The 21,041-nt window shown below is 35.1% G+C and overlaps 1 protein-coding gene across 17 annotated transcripts in view; it reads right to left on the bottom strand.

Annotated features, from left to right (window-relative positions):
- The window catches only part of DGKB (diacylglycerol kinase beta), a 901,775-nt gene that overhangs the window by 389,057 nt on the left and 491,677 nt on the right, over positions 1-21,041 (bottom strand). For all 17 annotated transcript variants that reach the window (XR_009565105.1, XM_060304680.1, XM_060304683.1 and 14 more), the window contains one exon: positions 18,028-18,188. Coding sequence is in view for 16 of the 17 variants with exons in the window: in XM_060304680.1 (XP_060160663.1) it covers positions 18,028-18,188 (161 nt within the window). In the remaining variant the exon portion in view is untranslated. The remainder of the gene's footprint in view (positions 1-18,027; positions 18,189-21,041) is intronic.

Consider the following 21,041-nt stretch of genomic DNA (forward strand, 5'->3'; position numbering starts at 1 on the left):
GAAATCAGGCTTTATCTTCAATTTATTCATTTCTGTATATACAATATAAAGAATAGACATCTACTCCTGCCTTTCAAACAGAAACGGTAAATGGAATAAAATGCAAATGTATGACAATTATATTATGATAATATGACTAACGTATTAAGATGGATTGTTAATCATTACTTAGCAAATTACCACTTTCGTATGGAGAAAATAATACCTTACATATATAATGAATAACATTACACTTGGACTAATATGGTTGTAAGTTAATTATAGACTACACAGCTGATTTAGTTTCATTTACCTAAGGAGCTGTTCTGACCCTGCTGCAGATTAATTACATCTTCAAGAATACACTCTCATTTATCATTGTCACTTGCAGCATTGTAGCTCTTAGCAAGTGTGTAGGGCTTTTTTTTTTAATATTAAAAAAAATTCCTTAGCTACGATACATTTTGCAAGTTTAGTCATTAAAAGTACATGACAGCTAAAACCAGGTGAGATTAAATTAGTTATGGAACATTAGGAAAGTCCATGTCCCAGAAATTAAATGACTGTAAAAAAAAAAATAAAATAAAAATTCTGTTAAAAATCATTCAAGTCAGACAAAGGCCTCTCCTACGTTTATAGCTTTTTTGGGGAAGATCCCATGCTTTGAAATATATGTACAGAAAATGTACAGCACATTATGAATTCCTTTATGCACATTAAGCAGCTTTTCAATATGCCTATTTTCTAAAATTGTTAGAAATAGTCAAAAGAATAACATGCTAACCTTTATACACATATAGAAAGTTTTGTTTAAATTATGATGGAAATTTTATAATGCTTGCTTTTCTCTAACAATGAGAATGTTCTTAATTAAATACGAGCGAGAAGAGGAACCAAAGAGATCTGTCTGTAGCCTGGAAGAGAGTGGAACATTTATTCATTCACAGTAAATGATCATTTAATTATCTATTGGGAAATGCTGTATGCTAATGTATGTGCAGAGTAGGCACACCTGAATAACTTACATTCCTGACCTCAAGGTGCTCAGATTCTAGGGAAAGACAGACAAACAGATGACTATAAAAACACGAAAATGTGATTAATGTTAAATAAAGATCTGTGAAGAGTAACATGAGGTACCAAAAAAGAGTGGCAAACCCACTTTGATAGCTCAGGAAAGACTTTTTAAGGGGAAAAGAGCCTGAGTTGATTATTCACAAATGGACAGCTGCTGACCTTATAATTTGCTAACTAGAAAAGGGTGGATATATTTGTGAGAAGTTAGTGGTCGGGGCTGGGGGAGGGATGAAGGGGATAGGTTTCACCCAGACAGACTTGATGATATGAGTAAAACTACAGATCACGAAGAAGCATTTTAGAAACTACTGGCAGTTTCCAAAATGGAGATGAGGCTGAAGATGTGTCAGGGCCAGAACACGATAAGGAGCTTGGAATTCATCTGTATGAAATAGTGGGCCACTAGAGGCATGGCTGTCTAAGCAGGGCATGGACCTGAAGAATTAGGACTGGAGGCAGAGAAGAACCACAAGGAAGCACTGCAATAGTGAAAATTAGAGGTGATAAGGGTTTGAGCGCCTTCAGGGCTAAAAAAAAAAAAAAAAAAGGAAAAGAAAATACTTAGAGAATATTCAGATACAGAATCATCAGAAGTCCTCCATTAGGTTTGGAGATTTGTGAAACTCCAAGATGAGATCTATGTGAGTGGTACAGAGAATGCTGGCCTATTTTCCGATGATGTTTGAAATCATGGGGAATGAAATAACCCAGGCAGATACGGAGAGGAAAGAGGAGAACTGAAAAGCAGTCCTGGTAATCTTTCACAATTAAAGGGCAGATGAAGTCAGAAAAGCACATGAAGGTGACACATACTCAGCAAGGTGGTCAGAAAAGAATTATAAGTTTTGAGAGGGTATGGGGTTGAGGAAGCCAAAGGAAGTAAGTAAAGAGGTTCAAGAAATAGAAAGTGATTCAAGGTTAAATGAAGCAAAATATTGAGAAAGATAGTGTTACTGAACTGGTACATTTGAAGGTCAAGGGTAACAACAGACGGAGAAGTTTCAGGAACGTTAGTGTGTGAGACACTAAGTAGCAAGATACAAAGCCAGCCTGCATTGGTTCAGCAAATGCGAGATGAAGTGGGGACAACTAAAATTAATTGTTTTGGACTCAGAAATTATCTGGAAATAAATATTTCCTTTTTTAAATGTAATGTGGGTTTTGCACTTTCTTCTTTCCCCAAATATTTTATATTTTAATTAAATATTTTAAACACTGCATTGTATCATCTTCAGAGATCAAAAATTTGTGTCAATAATCAAAATCCACTATAAACTTTCTTGAGTGATAAAGAAAGTACAGGAAAAGTAACTCAAAAGTATTTAAGTCTACACATGAAAAAAAAAAGAAAAAAAAGAATACCTGGTGGGGAAAAAAAAGACAATTGGAAAATATAGCAATCAGTTGCTTAATGAAAGACCAATACTTGAAAATTTATTAATAAAACACGAAAAATTTTGTTTCAGTTTTAGATTCAAATTTCTAGTTTGGGGTTTTTGGTTTTGGGGCTAAAATCAAATTATAGTATTCACTGTCGGTTTTTATATGATGAATCTGTTTAGAAAAAATTCTCAATATTTTGCTTGATCCTTAATGAATAACTTATTTATCATTCATTAAAGAGTAAGTTAATTATTTTTTAAATAATTTACTGAAGAGTTTAATGTGGCCTAGCCAAAAAAAGAGAACACTATGGAATCGTAAGAAAATGATTAGAACTGAATTTACATTGAAATTTTGTAGGTAAAATAAACTGCTGTGAGGTAAAATTATCAAGCATTTGAGATTAGCAATCTTTTGGTGACTGACAATTTATTCAAATACCGTGAATCTTTCTTAAGATAAATAACCTATTTCAGAAACAAATGTCCTATGAAACAGAATCTTCCAATAAAAGTATGAAGTAGACTATCCAGGAAAAACATATTATCCAATACAGCATTAATGTCATTATAAATTTCTTCTTGTCATAAAATGGGAACAAAACTTTTGAAAACAATGTCTTTCTATAATGAGAATTATAGGCTTTACGTATGTTTTCAATTTCTCAAATGTATAATCCAAGTTCCTCACTTAGGAAAACACATAAATTATTGTTGGCTTAATAACAGAATTATCTTTAGACCAACAGAATTTGGCCAAAACAAATTTAAAGTTAAGTAATAAAAGGGTGGTAGCTTAAAAATTATATGTTTATAATAAAATCATAGATGAAGTGGATATACAAAAGGAAATGAGATTTAAAAAAATAGATTTGATCATGTTCAGAGTCTAATTTTATTGATTTCAGGACCAGACCAAAAACTCTTTTTTTTTTTTTTTTTTTCCCCCTGTACGCGGGCCTCTCACTGCTGTGGCCTCTCCCGTTGCGGAGCACAGGCTCCGGACGCGCAGGCCCTGCGGCCACAGCTCACTGGCCTAGCCGCTCTGTGACGTGCGGGACCCCCCCCCGGACCGGGTCATGAACCCGCGTCCCCTGCATCGGCAGGCGGACCTTCAACCACTGCGCCACCAGGGAAGCCCCCAAACTCTATGTTCTTAACCAGTCTGTGATCATAACTAAATTTATATGGTTAAGATACTTCCTTTGTATCTTCAGTAAAGGCACAAGGAAATAAGTAATGTAAGAAAGGGCTAATAACTAAAGGAATTCTGATTGCTAACTATGCCACTAACTTGAAATTTATAGTTATGAGAATTCAGTAGTCACATTTTTGCTACACTGGAGGAGTAAGAGGCTTTTAGTGACTAAGGCTGAAGGATATTAAATCATAACTATGCAAGTATCTATTTGATAGGACATTTGGGTGGTAATATAAATGGTGCACTAGAAGTCCACTAGTCTTTGTCAGATTTCTTCCAGACTCAGAGAGTAATTCCACAGAGCACACAGACCCATTTCCAATTTCAGAAGTACTAATATGGAAAAGGTTTTAAATTTCATGTTGGCTTTCACTTTTTACACAGCGTGCGATACTAACTTGTTTCTGGATATGTTCTACAAAAAATGGAGGACCTTTCCAGAAGCCTTTGAAATTCTTACTGCCTTGCTTGTTTCTGCTCACAGTGCTGACGTCTGTGTTGAAGAGTATCCAAATTGGAACTTACTGGGATGATTAACAGCTGCTACAAAATCAATACTCTATGTAGGGAAAACAGAATTGGGCTAAGACAATCTTACATGAGCACTATTCTGTGGCTGAATATCTATCGATGTCAGCAAGCCAGATATAATTTATGTTAGTAGAAGCATTTCCATGGATATAATCCATGGGCTTTTCAGAGTCAGCCTCAGAGACCTAGGGGGTGGGGATTCATAGGTTTTAATTATGCATAATTATGCATATTCTCAGTTGCAAAGATGATCACTGACATACTTAGTGAGAAACAGGTTTACTTAAATCTTTTATTATTTTCACATTTATTATGGTTGAAATACTATGTCACACTATTGCTACTGCAGTCTAACTCAAAATGAGTCTTAAAATTTTTTCTCCACAAATTAAACTGAAAGGTAATACAGATGTTTGTGTATTTGGTTTATTATACACTGATGCCCCAAATAACAGTAAGGTAATGGCTGACATACATCCTAAAAATCCTTTATATCTATTTTTCTAGGGCTAAATATTCTTTATAATAATTATGCTCTTTATAATAACTTAATATCATAAATTTAAAATAACAAGATAAATATGCTGACAGTTTAAAGGGACAAAAATTAATTCCCTGAAACGTTACTTATTTGTATCTCTTGTAGCCACATTTAAGGGAAGATGCATGTGTGTAATGTTTTACATCCAATATGCTGGAATTTACACTTATTTCTGGCATGATGTTCATCTTTGTATCCACTGTAACGCTTATCCAGGAATTACAGCAGGCACTGAATAAGTATTTGTGGAATAATCTAATAAATGAACTCTTTTCTGACTAAAATACTAATCAGAACTAGAGTACTAAATGACCACGATGACTCAATATTTTAGAATTTTTTATACTAATGTAAGTACAGTATACACCATAAGTTAAGAAATATTTATTCAACAACGCCATTTATAAATCCTGGTAAATGGCCCATAAGAGGAATATTCCGCTGTTCTGTTCAACTGGATCCTCTACTAGGAGTACCTTTGTGTTCTAACACCCTTCCTTCTCTGACATTACACATTCATACTCTCCTTATTGCAATATGGCACGTGTTGCTTGGGTGGATGATTACTCACACGACAGGAAAAAGTTAATGGTTAAAGGGACTTAAAATGATCCTTTGTGTATGTGAGGCAGCTATTATTAATTTGAACTATATTTGCATTTTAAATATATAATCTCTCTTGCTTTCTGTACTGGTGAGAAAAGTGAATGTTTTTCAACAGGGAACTCCCATGGAGCCTGGGTTCTACAGTTCCCCGATGTTCAAGTTTCCCACCAGTATCTTTTCCAGAAATTAACTCTCCAGCTCAAAGCCACAAGGACAAAAACATGAGAAGTCAGGGTCACTGTAGTTATGGACTGGGAAAGTCACAGTTATCAACAAAACCAGAAAGGTGAAAAGTAAAATTAATGAGCCAGTGGTCTTAAGGCTAACAATGAGGGCCTTGATAACTCTGGGATGCATAAGGCCAAATCGGCAAAGGGGAGATGGCCAAAGAGAAAGTGGAGCTGTTGCAAATGGAGAAAACGCTAATTTGAAAAGATACATGCACCTCCAATTTCATTCGTGCACTGTTTACAATAACCAAGATATCGAAACAACCTAAGTTGAACTGATGGATGAATGGATAAAGGAGATGTGGTATACGTGCACAATGGAATATTAGCCATAAAAAGAATGAAATCTTGTCATTTGCGACACCATGGATGGACCTTGAGAACATTATGCTAAGTGAGATTAAGTCAGAGAAAGACAAATACTGTATGATCTCACTTGTATGTAGAATCTAAAAAAATAATACAAACAAAACCAAGCTCATAGATACAGAAAACAGACTGGCGGATGCCAGGAGAGGGGATGCAAAATGGGTGAAGGGGGTCGAAAGGTATAAACCGCCAGCTATAAAATAATTGTCATGGGAGTGTAATGTACAGCATGGTGGCTACAGTCAGTAACACCACACTGCATATTTCAAAGGTACTAAGTAAGAAAGTAGGTCTTAAAAGTTCTCATCACAAGACAAAAAAAAGAAAAAAATTGTGTATGGTAATGGATGTTAACTAGAGTTACTGTCATGTTCATTTTGCAGTGTATACAAATATTGAATCACGTTGTACACCTGAAACAAACATAATGCTATATGTCAATTATACCTCAATAAAGAAAGAAAGAAAACAAGAGGAAGCAAAGGCAACAACACTTGAAACAGAAGCCTTTGTTATGGTCTGGTACAGGCAGCCCAGAACAGATGAATTCACTGTGCAAAGTGCACCAAATAACCTCATACAAAACAGAAAATATTTTCCATTCAGCAGTGAAAGACCATGCACACGCTTAGTCACTTTCTATCATAGTACCTTGCATCTTTTCCTTCATAACACTTACCACTACTTCAAATTCATTTGTTTGTCTCACCCCCCCATGAAAATGCAGACTGAATAAGAACTGAAGTTATGTCTGCTCTATTCTCCAATACTGATTTTCACTATAGTACCCAACGTTTAAAGAATGTCCAGCACATAGTGAACATAAAGAAATTTAAGGAAAAGATGAGAATGTATGAAACAAGAATCAACAGAATGGCAAGTATAATTTAGTAAAGTCTATCCACTTAAAATAAGCAAATAAAACCACATCAAATCTCAAATCATTATTAAGACAATTTTTATAAGAGGCAGGGATATAGAACAGGTCAGAGTGAATATCTGAAGGAGAATTTAAGCATCATGGTAGCAGGTTTAGAGACTTCGATACATTTGAAAAATCCTGTGAAATTTTAAAGATTGCCCATGGTCTTACAATATTTTGAATCACATTAAGAAGAGAAAGTATCATTTCCCTTTCCAAATCCCTATGTAAGAATGTTAATATCGTTAACATTTTGGCATATACATTTGCTGACTCTTCTATATGTTCTTAGAGACAAAGCTACATAAAAAACCGTTCATATTTTATCACCATCATCATTCTTAACATTTATTGAGCATCAGCACTAGATACTGTTTGTTGTAAGAGTTTTAAGAGCCCCTCACTCAACCCCCAATACTTCCTTAAGATAGCTATTATCCTCATTCTCTAAAGAATAGGAAAAAGAGTGCTTAATTACGGACAATTTGCTTTTGTGATTTACCATTATAATTTTGAGACCTCTTTTCCTGTTCAAAATGATAAACTTTTAGGTTGTTCCCAACTGTATGTCACTAAATATAATTGGTACAGTTTAGGCTTTTGTATTATTTACTTCTGCAGAATGGATTCCTAGAAATGGGACTGATGGCTCAAAGGGTATTCACATTTTAACAGATACAATCAAATTACTCTCCAAAAGATTAAATTGATAGACCCACCACACAATTATGAATGTGCCTATTTTTGTATACACTCATTGACATTAGATACTACCACTCTTTGTAATTTTCAATAATCTGAAACAAGATAACCCATTGTATAATTTTTCATTTCCTTATAAATTAGTAACAGGAATCTTTTTATCTGGCTATTCATTGTAATTTTCATAGTCTTAGTCTACTTTTCCATTAGATGTTTTTTATTAAGAATTCAACATTTTAATTTATTAACACCATGTTTATTACTTGTGTTGGAAATATTCTTTGACTTTTGTTAATGAGTTTTAATATATTTTTTTAAATGAAAGATTATGAAAAGTAATTTTAATTTCCTTTTCTTTTATGGGTCCTAAGTTTCTGGTTTGCCTCACACAGGTTTCTCCTACCCTAAGCAATATACTTTGATATTTTCTTCTAATATCTTATAAATGTATTACTTATATTATATTAACATTATCTTATACTATATATTAATTTATAAGATATAATTTTCATTTTTAATCTAGTGGATGTATATTTCACATGGATATGAATGCAAATATAAGTTTATTTTCATTCAAAAGAGTAACCAATTCTGTCACCTAATTTACTGTGCACTTCATTTTTATCCAATGATCTGAAATTTCAACATTTTACAAGTACTAAATTCTCTGCATATCTTTGTCATCGTTTTGGTCTAACTTTACATTATTTTCTATTCATCTATTTTTTGTACTATCATATTTTAGTTACATTAACTTGATAGTATTCTGCACATGGCAAGGAAACTGACCATTAAAGGATACTAATTATCTCAAAAATATAAAGGCATTTTTGTATAATTGTAAATTATCATTTATCAAAACAACTACCAGTAATCCTACTAGAGTTCTCAGTAGCAATGGACTAAATTTATAAATTAATTCGAGGAGTCTTGATTTCTTCCCACATAGGAACATGAGATGACTTATTCAGGTTTTATTTTATAACTCTGTATTAAATTAGTTTTCTCCCTATAAGCTCGGTGTCTTTCTTACTAGATGTAAACCTTGATACTTCATAGTTTTCTGATATCATTAACTAAATTTATATTAACAGGTAAATTTTTTTTTTTTTTTCTTTTTGGTGGTACGCGGGCCTCTCACTGCTAGCAGTGGCCTCTCCCGCTGCGGAGCACAGGCCCCGGACGCGCCGGCTCAGCGGCCATGGTTCACGTGCCCAGCCACTCCGCGGCATGTGGGATCCTCCCGGACCAGAGCCCGAACCCGCGTCCCCTGCATCGGCAGGCGGACTCTCAACCACTGCGCCACCAGGGAAGCCCTAACAGGTAATTTTATAAAGGAAGGCTTCAGGGTCACTTTTCTGTATATTTATCTAGTATTTGGCAGCTTAAGTTGATTTACTAGTTTCATTTTTAGTTGGTGCATATTTACTATATACGTCATCGTATCATCTTCAATTAACAATAAGCTTGTCTCTTGTCAATATTTATGACATTTAAATTTTTATTATTATTAGCTCACTTTTCTAAAAGTGATTAACTAGAGTGGTGATAGAAAAATCCCTGTTTTCTTCCTGATTTTATTTGGGATGCCTCTAGTATGCCACTACTACTATAATATTAACTATTAATTTGCAGAAAATGTTTTACACATTTTCAGTAGTTTTTAATTATAAAATATAGCAAACCTGGGCTTCCCTGGTGGCGCAGTGGTTGAGGGTCCGCCTGCCGATGCAGGGGACACGGGTTCGTGCTCGGGTCTGGGAGGATCCCACATGCCGCGGAGCGGCTGGGCCCGTGAGCCATGGCCGCTGAGCCTGCGCTCCGCAACGGGAGAGGCCACAACAGTGAGATGCCCGGGTACCACACACACACACACACACAAAATAGCAAACCTATTTTTTATTTAAATAATTATACTAACATTGACCCATTTTGACTTTATTGAAATAAACCCTACACAGTCAATAGGTTTTAGTTAAATAGAATACCTGAATTTATTTGCTAATTTTGATGTTTGCAACTGTTGTATTTATATACACATATGTATGCTCTTTTGGGAGGTTGTGTTTGAGGTACTGATACTGAGGTTTGCCAGCTATGTAAAAATAATGGGAAAACATTCCATGTTAATCTATATTTTGGAACAATTTTTAAAATGTAAGAATTATTTGTTCTATGAAAAATCATTTGAAATGACAGCAGTTTTAATAGTTCTTTTACTACATTTTTACGTCTTCCTCTTTGGCTATGTGCTTAGAGAAATGGTTCTCAAAGTATGACCACGGATAGGAAATATTGGGATCACCTGGGAGCTTGTTACAACTACAAATTCTTGGACCCCAGCTCAGACCTACTGAAAGCCTGGGTTTGAGGATCGTCAGTCTGCATTTTAACAAGCCCTTCAGGTGATTCTGATACATGCTTAAGTTTGAGAACTACTGCCTTAAATTTCCTACCCCTTCCTCTTCAGCATATTTCAGCTTTCTTCATTTGGACAGACAATACTCAAATTTCTTCCACATGATAAAGTTTACTAGCACAGATGCACAGGATATACTCATAATTATTTAAATATTTTCCATAGCTGTGGTTATATTTTCAAATTTATTATGCTCTGTGTTTCTTTTTGTTTTAAAAACAAAAAACAAATTCTTGGAGAGACGAGTCAGCAAGATGGCGGAAGAGGCGTTTTCAGCCATCACCCCCCCACCCCCGCCTAAACGAACATAGATTTTGACAACCACTAAGGAATAGATAGTAATACCTTTGTTGGGAGTCGGGGAGTCCAGCGGAGAAATTCCAGCACACCACTTGAGCAAAAAATCCGAGATCAGACCCATTGAAGGGGGTAAGAACACTGTTCCCTTTACCTGCATGGCCTCTCCCCCAGAGTGGCACAGCTCAGTGCCAAGAGAGGCTCCACTAAGCCCGAGATTTTCCCCGGGGGTGGGGAAAGTGGGAGCGTTGGGAGCGAGTGTTCAGCTTCCCACGCCTCCAGGACGCTGCCCCAAAGGCCACTTCTTTCTTGCCTCACCGGGAATAGCGAGGGTCTCAGCACAAGCTGCGGTGTCGGAAGAGGCTGGGAGCAGGTAGGCGAGAGGAGGACTCAGAGCCACAAGGGCCTGGACCTCAACAAGGGGCGCTGGAGCCTACAGACCAAAGCACGGACTCCTTCAGCAGGCTGGCGAACAAGCTGCTCTGGAAGCTTCAACTGATGATTTCAGCCCACCTGGCGCCTGCCACGCTCTGCGTGCCTCAGCCCGCCCCGCCCCCTGGCTGACGCGCCATGCGTGCCCTATGCGTGTGTGCCGCGTGGGAGGCCGAGCCCCTGCGGATTGCTGGTGAGCATGCGCGGACGGATGGCTCAGTTCCGCGGAACTGTCCGAAGTTCCCCAGATGTGCGCATTTCAGGGCTCTGCCCTAAGGGAAACACACAGAAGGCTCTCAGCACCCACCCTGGCTTTGGGGGATGGAGAGAAAGCAAACAATGTTAAGAATGCCTCCCCCCACCTTCCCAAAGAGGGAACAAGAGGCGGGGAGTAGGTGCATCTATAGAAAAAATCCGACAGAGCCTCAGAATCCTTAGCTGCTACGGCAAGGTGTTTCTATGCCCAGGCCGGTCAGTAAAGACTGGAAAAGGTGACTGCTTTGTAAAATGCATACTATGGCTCTTGAAGCAGCCCTGTAACCTGGCCTCAGTCCTTCTTAGCAGTGGTCCCAGTGGTCCTGTCTCCTCAGGGACCCAGAGGGAGACATGCCCATCTACGTCCTTCCTATTGCCCACTGTGGATATTGAAGCAGCCTGTAACTCAGTGCCAGCCCCTCTCAGCTACTACATCTGGCAGTGTTTCCACATTTTGAGGTTTACACTTACCAACAGTCATTTGTGTTGTTCCCAACACTGTTTATGCCACTTTTAGTCTTTATTATATCATTCAATTACCTATTATATAAATGGAAAATATGATTACAAAAAGAAAGTATTTTATATGAAAACGAAGATGATTTGGGAAGATTTGATATAAATGCAATTCTAAAACTGCTGTAGAATTATATATTCTTTGTTATAAAATCATATGTAAGAAAAATCATTATAAAAGATTTTTTAAACTATTGTAAAAATCTAGAAGGATTTTATACTGATTGCTTCACAAGTATCTTTTGAATTTTTGTTCCACTTAAAAGAAACTAAAAATGGAAATCACAGATGGTTTATTATGGAATGTGATTTATACAAGCAAACTTTGTAGAACCCCAGTCGATGATGCACATTTAAAGAAAGGACATGAGCTGGACCTATAAGAAAAAATTCGTCAATTCAATTATATTTATAGGTTTTAGGTTAAATGAAATATCCAAAGCTATGTGTACCTTTTTTATGACACTTGTTTTACCTTTTAATTAATGTCTAACTATTACCTCTCGTAGACAAACTCCTGCTGTACATAAATTGGATTTCATTTCCCGATTATATTCATTGCATCATTCAGTGGCCTCTCTTAAAAGGCAGACACCACACCTTGGCTTCCAAGTCTTCAAGACATGGCAGCAGCCACTTCTGCTACTGCCTTTTTTGTCATTCATTCCCACCTTCTATCTTTATGTTCCAGGCACACTGACCTTATAGGTCTTTGAACACAATGGGCCTTTTCTCTCCTTGAGCTTTTCACATACAGTTATACCTGCTTGGTATGCTCTTTCCATCTCTTTGGTGTCCACCTGATTTATGTGTATTCCATAGATCCTCTCTTAAATGTATCTTCCTTATATAGGCCTTCCTTGACCATGAGACCTAACGTTGTTGTCCCTTATTCTAGCTCATGGCAACTTTTGTTTTCTTTCACAGTATACATCATAAGTTTCCAAAAAACTTGTATTTGTGCATTTGTTTTTCAATGCTTTTTCTACCATTAAACTCCAAGTTCTAATAATGAGGTGATCTCTTTTATTCACTTCTATAACTCCAGGGCCTGACCAAACAAAAAAGGTACTTAGTTTTTTTGTTTATTAAGCAAATGAATGAAGAATCAACAGTGAGGATAAAACTAATGGCATGTATGAATTTCATGGTGATGCAATGGGTGAACAATTTTCTAACTGTGATCTTTGAGATTATCTATAGTTATTAAAGTGCAAAATCAGAATGAAAGGTAGAACATAGCAGTTTTTCTTATTAACTTCTATAATCTATATAATATCCAGCTGTTAAGTTTCTCATGAGTATTCTCTCTCACCTCACAATAATATGTTTAGTGATTATATAGACTTTTTCTCTCTTGTTCACTGCCAACCCTCAAACGGTATCTGGCACATAGAAGGTAATAAATAAATGTGCTTTTTATTTAAGGATCACCACTGTAGATGAATACCTATTCTCAGATTTAATTATGATTTCAGAATTATTTCCAATTGTTCTGGCTAAAAGTGAAAGGCATTACAAAAAGAAATTAGCAGAAACTGGCTAGTTATTCACCAATTTCCCTTCTCTTCTTGGGCAGACAGAATTCCTTTCCCAGCTTCCTTACAATTAGGTGCATCTAATTGATTTGGATATGGCCAATGGGTTACAAGCTGAACATCTTACAGGCCTGGTCTATTAAAAACAAACAAACAAACAAACAAACAAAACACAAACGCCAACACTTCACCCTCTTTTGTTGCCCAACTGTTGAAATAGAGAGGGCTCCGTGTATCAAGAAGAGGGTGGAGCCACAAGATGGAAGGACCCTGGGTCAATGACTGACCAAGTGGAGCAGAGCCTCTCCTCAGAAGTCAACCCCTGCTGTCCTAACGTGAGGGAAGAACTAATTTTTAGTTGTTGTCAGACCACTAATATTTTGAGGTTTGCCTCACAGGTTCTCTAAAAATTTGAAGTAAGGTTTTATTTACACTGTAAATCACTTACAGTCAGTATATAAAAGGCAATCATTGAAATAATGAAAACAACACTGACAGTAGAGTCAAGTTTTGAGACCACCTTGTAACTAGGAGGTAGGAGGGTTCCTAGAGATAATTTCAAGTACAAATTATGTGCCATCTTAAGCTTGGCCCGTGAGCCATGGCCGCTGGGCCTGCGCATCCGGAGCCTGTGCTCCGCAACGGGACAGGCCACAACGGTGAGAGGCCCGCGTGCCACACACACACACACACACACACACACACACAAAAAAAGTTGAAATGTCCCCCTTATTCTTTCAATGCTCCAGTTCCACTGTTTCTTATATATTCAGGAATATATAAGCTTGAGGTACACAATTCATTTCTTTTTGTTGTTTGCTGGATTCACTCACTGGGGCAGAGGAATGTAAGTTGCTAAACAGAAGGTGGCCTGGCTGAGTGACAGCCAAAGCTTGAACTCTCTATAAGGTCTACTGGTCTGATTGTGACCCTGAGTGTTGATCCTCCGTCTTGCTGGGACAGAGGCAAATATCTCAGGGAAGGATGCTCTCCCTCTCTTCACACCTCTCCTTCCCATGTCAAACTCAGTGAAAGAGGCTCCAACTTAAATGGAACAGGACCCTTCTAAAGAAACGCAATCAAAATCTACCTTGTTTAGTTCTGTTCTACCTTAAAATCATAAATGAATGCTATTACATATTCTTGAATTAGGTCCTAAACCTTGCATTTCAAATTTAGTACTTCAATATATCCAGCAATTGCCTATCTAATGTAGAGTTCTAACAAAATTTTCTCCCCCTAGAAAGGTAGTTTTTGAACACTTATCAACTAAGCACCATTATTTCTCCAATGAGATTTTGGGCCACATCTATACTGAGTTTCGATATGTGTCTCTCTGCTTCTCCACTGAGTCCTTCCTCTATCATTCATTGCACTATTTTATTATAATTATCCAATTCATTTGTAACATGTCTTATTTGGTAAAACAGTTCTCCATTTCTTTTTATTAAAATTGACTGAGCTACTTTGTTATATATATTTTGGAAAAAGTTTTTCAAATTTGTCATAAAATCCAGCTCTAATTTTGATTACTTACAGGTTAAAGGTATATATTAATTTGCATATTACAAATTATTAAGCTATCCCATCTAAGAATAGAAAATGTCTGTTTATTCTGATCTTTTATGTCTTTGTAGAGAGTTTTAATGTTTCTGTTTTTAGGTCTTGTATATTCTTTATTAATTTTTGGATAGTTCTAATTTTTTGGTTCCTGTTTTTGTAAATGTATAGATTATTGCTTATATAATAGAATAATATTGACTATTTAAGTTGATTTTATATTTAGTAACTTTGCTACACTTCCTTATTTAGTCCTAAAATATTTTCAGTTGGGATATTATGTTTTGTCTTTACGGGGGAGATTTTTGGTCTTTTTTCACTCTATATTATTTATTTGCAATCCTCTTTACAATATTTTTATAAAATCAATTTTGCAGTAGATTTGATTAATTACTTTCAAAGATCCAGTTTTTGGTTTCACTAACATACTCAATTTTTTTTGCTCTTGTTATTCTTTGCTGTATGTCCTGTCTTATTTCTATTACAGCTTTCCTTTTCTTCATGTGTTAGCTATTTCCCCTTTTCCAACATCTTGAGTTCTGTATTTAATATTGGTTTGTTGATGCCAGGTTTCTCAACCTCAGCCCTATTGACATTTTGAGCTATGTAATTCTTTCTTATGTATTTGGGGGCTATGCTATGAACTGGGAGTGTTTATCAGCATCCCTATCCTCTACCCACTAGCTTCCAGTAGGAATCCTCTCTTATCAAATGTGTGTCCAAACACTGCCAAATGTCTCCTGGGATGGAAAGGAAATAACTTCTGTTGAGGATCACTGAAAATTGATCAAAGGCATATAACAAACTGAGAACTATTCATTCAAGAAAAACTACTGAACCTAAGAGAAGAACACTGGCAATCTGTGATGTTTCAACCTTGAGCGGCTACCCTACCTTCCACCTCCATCAGTACTAAAGATCTACCAGGGTGGGGCAAGTTATGAAAGCAAGCAACTTTACTGTCGGGGGAGCTCACGTGACTTGGAGTGGAAGCTGGAGAAACTCCATGACCCAGAGTTATCCAAAATAATAGTGATCTCAGTGGCAAATGTAGCAGCTTGCCTCAGTTTGCGAAAGTGATTAAGGCAAGCAACTAACCAGCCAACTAGCCAGATATTCAAGGAGATCTTGAGAATGAGACAGCCATAATGGGCCTTGATATTCTGTCATATTCCTGGCTGTCTGAAAGGCTATATGAATGTACAAGGTCGCACATATGTTCAGGAAAGTCCAAAGAGGGCCATAGTTATTTATACATCTTTGGCTAAGTGAGAGGCCTTCTACATGAGCAGAAGAGACAAAAAGGCCAGCAGATATTAAAAGCTGAATCAGATTAATAATTGCCTGCAGTTTGTATGTGTTCCCCAATGAACATACAGGTTCAGTGGCAAAGGGATGAACTGTCTCAAGGTGTTTAAGCACAAACGTTGGTCAAGCATGCTGACACAGGAATGATCCTTAGAAGCCAGGATTAATATAAAAGCAAGAAGAAAAAACAAAAACAAAAATACTGAGGCATCAGTATATCCATACACTACAGGGGAGAAAGGCTCCTTATAATCAGTGGAAGGAAATCCCTAAGCAAACACAGGAACAAGCATAACACCTATGGGAGAATGCAAATCCACAGTTGTTATAATATATTATATAAAATCTCTTGTTTCCAACAAAAAACTAGCAAATATGCAGAGGAATGGGAAAGTATTTCACATACTTTGGAAAAAGCAAACAATGTCTCTGATGGACTCTAGATGTTGGACTTAGCAGACAAAGACTTCAAAACAGCTATTATAAATTGATCAAAAAAACTAATGTAAACTATGCTTAAATAATGAAGGAAAGTATAAGAACAATGACTATTCAAATAGAAAATATCAATTAAAGACCTAGAAATCTAAAAAAGAACCAAATAGAAATTCTTGAGTCAAAAAGTACAGTAAGCAAAATAAAAAATTAACTATAGGGACTCAAGACAGTGGCATTATTCATAATATCCAAAGACCAGAAGCAATCTAAATGTACATCAACCCATGAAGAGATAAACAATATATGATATATCCACACAATGGGATACTTACTACTCAGCAATAAAAGGAATACAGTATTCATGTAGTTCATATAAGTGAACCTCAAAACATTATGTGAAGTGAAAGAAGCCAGGTGCAAAAAACGATATATTGTATTATTTCTTTTATATGAACTATCCATAAAAGGCAAATCTTAGAGGTAGAAAGATTAGAGCTTTGCTTGGAACTGGGGAAAGGACCCAGAATTGACTAGAAGTGGGCATGAGGGTTCTTGTCTTGGCGATGAAAACGCTCTAATATGGGATAGATTTATTAAATCATTAAAAGGTTTACTTAAAATGAATGAATTAGGTTGTGTGTAAGTTATTTGCCAATAAAGCTGTTAAAATATTGTTATTCATATCAAATATAAATAGAATTTTAATGGATCAAATGCATTACATTTTTCTTGCAAATAATAATAATCATTATCATAGTATTAGTAAAGATTGTATATTTAGCCTTCATTATGCATCATCATACGAGGCTCTTTAAATGTATAATCACATTATTTACAACTATGAGAGAGAAAATAATAACTACCATGATACGGGTAAATGAATGCACACTAAGAGGAAAAAAAATTGCTAAAGGTAGCTTGACTCCTAAGTTCATGGACTCAACCAATGCTTTTTATAGTTTGCTAGTTGTGTATGTGTGCACATGCACATGCATAAGAGAGAAATGAGACATGATGTAAGACTAATATTGGGAAAATATGTTCAATGGAATGTAATGCTGTAGATAATATATTTTAAGACTTCATAATTACTGGGTAATATATATATAAATACAAGTAAAATTACTGTTAAAATTATTAATTTCTTAGGGATTGAAATTTCAATAACTCTTTAAATTGCCAAAAGATATTTTAATTTCGGTCTCAAATTTTTCAAGAAAGTAAGTGAAAAATTAACCTTTTGACTTATTAACCACTTGAGAATACTAGCAGCATTTTTCTTAGACTTTACACTAAACCATAAATTTTAAAATAATGTCTATAAATAAAAACCTAATAGGTTATGATATTATAATGTAGATTTCAAAATAAGAAAAAATTTGATGCATTGTTTTCACATTTTTAGTAATGTGAAACTGTAGCTTATACTCTAAAACTTATAACTACCTTATAAACCATTCTAAGCTTCATTTTACTAACACAAATGGTCAAGCCAATTACATAAAATATAGTTTCTTTCCTTTGTTTAACACATGAAAAAATCATCACTGATTCTCTGACTTTAAATAAATTCATAAGCTTTACTATTACCTATTAGAAGAGGTGCTTTGCTGACACAAAGATAAAATAAATTATTTATAATCAGTAAATCTTCATAGTATAAGAGTTTACATCAGTGATTATCCAGAACTGGTAAAAAAAGAATGGTTAGTGGAAAATCTTACCACGCCAATGGAAAAGTAATTATTGATGATACTGTAAGGCACTGGGTCTCCCTTCTCATCTTTGTCATTAGGTATGACTTCAAACTTCCACCTGTCCAACATGATTTCTGTGCTGTTTTCAATGTCTTTTAAGATTTTCATCAGATTCTCACCTTCATAACCTAATAAAAAAAATTATCTTGAGAAAAAATATAACCAAATAACAAAAGCTATAATTATATATGTTTAAGCGTGTGAATATGTGTGTATCATTCTAAAGCTAAATAATGCATTTTAAAGCAAATTCTAACACAGGTTGAAGAATTAACTATAATCTTATTATACTCATACTAATATTTTATCTTTAGCTTTAATTTGTAACTCATATTTCGCTCCTGTGGGACAAATTCACAGTACAGCCAACTGCCAAATGAACATCTCTAATGCATACCCCTCACAAAACTTTTTATCAATGTATTTATTCAAAGTGGAATTAATGATGTGCTTTGGTATCATCCTCCTGTGAACTCTCCCTCCGAAAAACAGCTGACTTTCCCCTCCACCCAGTTGCTATAGTAAAAAGCCTGGATGCCATGTTACACTTGTCCCTTGCTTCTACTCCCTCTGCAGGCTTTATATTTGATAACACTTTTTTCCAGAAGCCACCCTCCCAAAATAATGGATTCTGTAAAGTACCAGAGTACACAGTTCTCAAAACTAGCCCTACCGTAGAACGAGCATGGTGCACTATAGTTATTTTCATTTTTCTCCCCACAAGTTCCTTTTACCAGGTGTGCCCTACAGTAAATGTCCAACAAATCCATTTTTAAATAGATCTACTATAGATAGCCACGATGGCCAGAAAAGAAACTTGTTGCTTAATATTATACTTTCTCTTAAATGTACCTTTAGGTATCTAACATTATAGTTAATTAGGGCTGTAGCCTAATCCTGGCTGTGTTATTTACTTCAGTGTCTGCTTTTAAAATTCTAAACAGTTTCTTCCTCTGTAAAAACTTAGGTTTGGTGTGAGAATTAATTGAGAAAAAAAATGAGAAAATGCATAAAAGGTCTTAGTATATAAGGCAAAAGAATAGAAAGTTGTCAACAATAATACTGACAATGACATTAGAATTTGAAATGTACTAAGTTAAATAATCTTTCTAACTCCATACACATTCTTACAATGATATTTTGAGTAGCAACAATATTTTCATAGATTTTTTTCCGTGTCCAACTTCATTCTATATTTTAATAATTTATTTGTTGAACAAGAAAATGCCAGAGGCTATGAGTCCTCGTTAGATGTGTTAGCACACATAACTCTGGAAAAACCGATTGGATTAAAAGAAAAGGGAATAGGCACTGTAATATGGCAAGATTAAATTACATTTATGCTGTATTTGTTGAATTAACTTATTAGAGGGGCAAGGCAGCCAGAAACCAGGAATACGTATCTTGGAGCCTACCATCTCTTCTCACCTTACACAGGTCTAGAAACTAATTATGCACCATTCAATACACACAGCAAAAAGTACAGCAAACAACGACTACACAGATATAAACATTAGAAGTATTAAAAACCATTTCAATAAATGTCATACCATATTTTATAGCATAATTCAAAAATTATGAACTTACATAATATACATATAATTGTACTCAGTGATAAAACACTGAATTGTTTAAACTACAAGAGTATAGTAATTAAGCGTACTTATTTTTCAGGTGTTTCTTAATAGTTCCACCCTCATTCCCAATGTTTATTTTCTTTTTAATTTTTAATTTCTTTTAACGCCCCCCCAAATAAATTATATATATATATATATGTTTACCTATTGCATTGAATTAAAAACAGTTAAATATATTCACCTATTTTCCAAATTCTACTCTTGTTTGAAAATAAGTATGATCGTTTTAGATATAAATGAATTTATATACATTAAACTAATGTATAATATAGTATGAAAATATAGTATATTTAATACACAGTATTATACACAAACCCACTCAGCAGAAATATGAATAAATGATAATGCTCTAAAACAAACATTGAGCTTGTCCTCAGCTACATCTCAGGTTAATAGAAGCATTGTTCAGCATAACACCGGAAAAATGTAGGAACGGCAACCGACCAGGAGACAACATAATAGAATTGAATTTAATGAAAGAATTAATACAGCTAGATTAAGTAGGGTCAATTAACTTAAATTCTTTAGCACTGGATATGTTCTCAAAGTTTTTATGGCTACGTATGAAAAAGGCTGGTATCAATCAGTCTTCTAGCCAAGGAAAAATGGAAAGAGAGAGGCAATAAATCTATTTGGAGAATCATACCTGCAGTTCAGTGCTAATTCTCAAAGGTGAAGAATTCCAAATTGTAGTTCCCCATTTAACAAATATCTATGCCCTACTTGTTTAGATTTATCTGTGCTCAAGCTTGTTTAATAATGATCCATAACTATAAATAGGATTCCTGAACTCAAAAAGATTATATTTTTTAAAAAAAGATAAATTAAACTTACTAAATATGCAAACAAAGCTTGTTCCAGAAAAGAATGATGCTATTTTGCTTCCATTATTTTGATTTAAAGCGTATAATCACTCTAGGCTAAGCAACCAAATGAAAACGTAATTAGTATTTATCTTTGCTTTAATGATATGATGTTATCATAATGACTGATTCTATCTAAAATGTCATAGGAATTTTTACAAATTTAAAATCACATAAAGAAAAGCAACAACATATATTTGTAAGAGTGTGCTCCATGTAAAATTCTGCCTCCTACTCCCTTACTCTTCACAAAACAACATTTTTCTTGCAGTAAACTTCAGAATTTTGCTTGAGAGATTAATCATTGCCAGAAAAATTGCAAAGAGAATGTAAATTAAGTATTTTTTTCAAATGTCCTACAACATCTTATATTTGTACAGTGTTATGTTTTCCAAAATATGTAAATATACTCATAAAAATTAAGCTTCCAGTCAATAGATTCCAGTGATATTACGTGAACAAAATGATTATTGGTTGAATA

This window comes from Globicephala melas, chromosome 9 (assembly GCF_963455315.2).
Source record: "Globicephala melas chromosome 9, mGloMel1.2, whole genome shotgun sequence".
NCBI lineage: Eukaryota > Metazoa > Chordata > Mammalia > Artiodactyla > Delphinidae > Globicephala > Globicephala melas.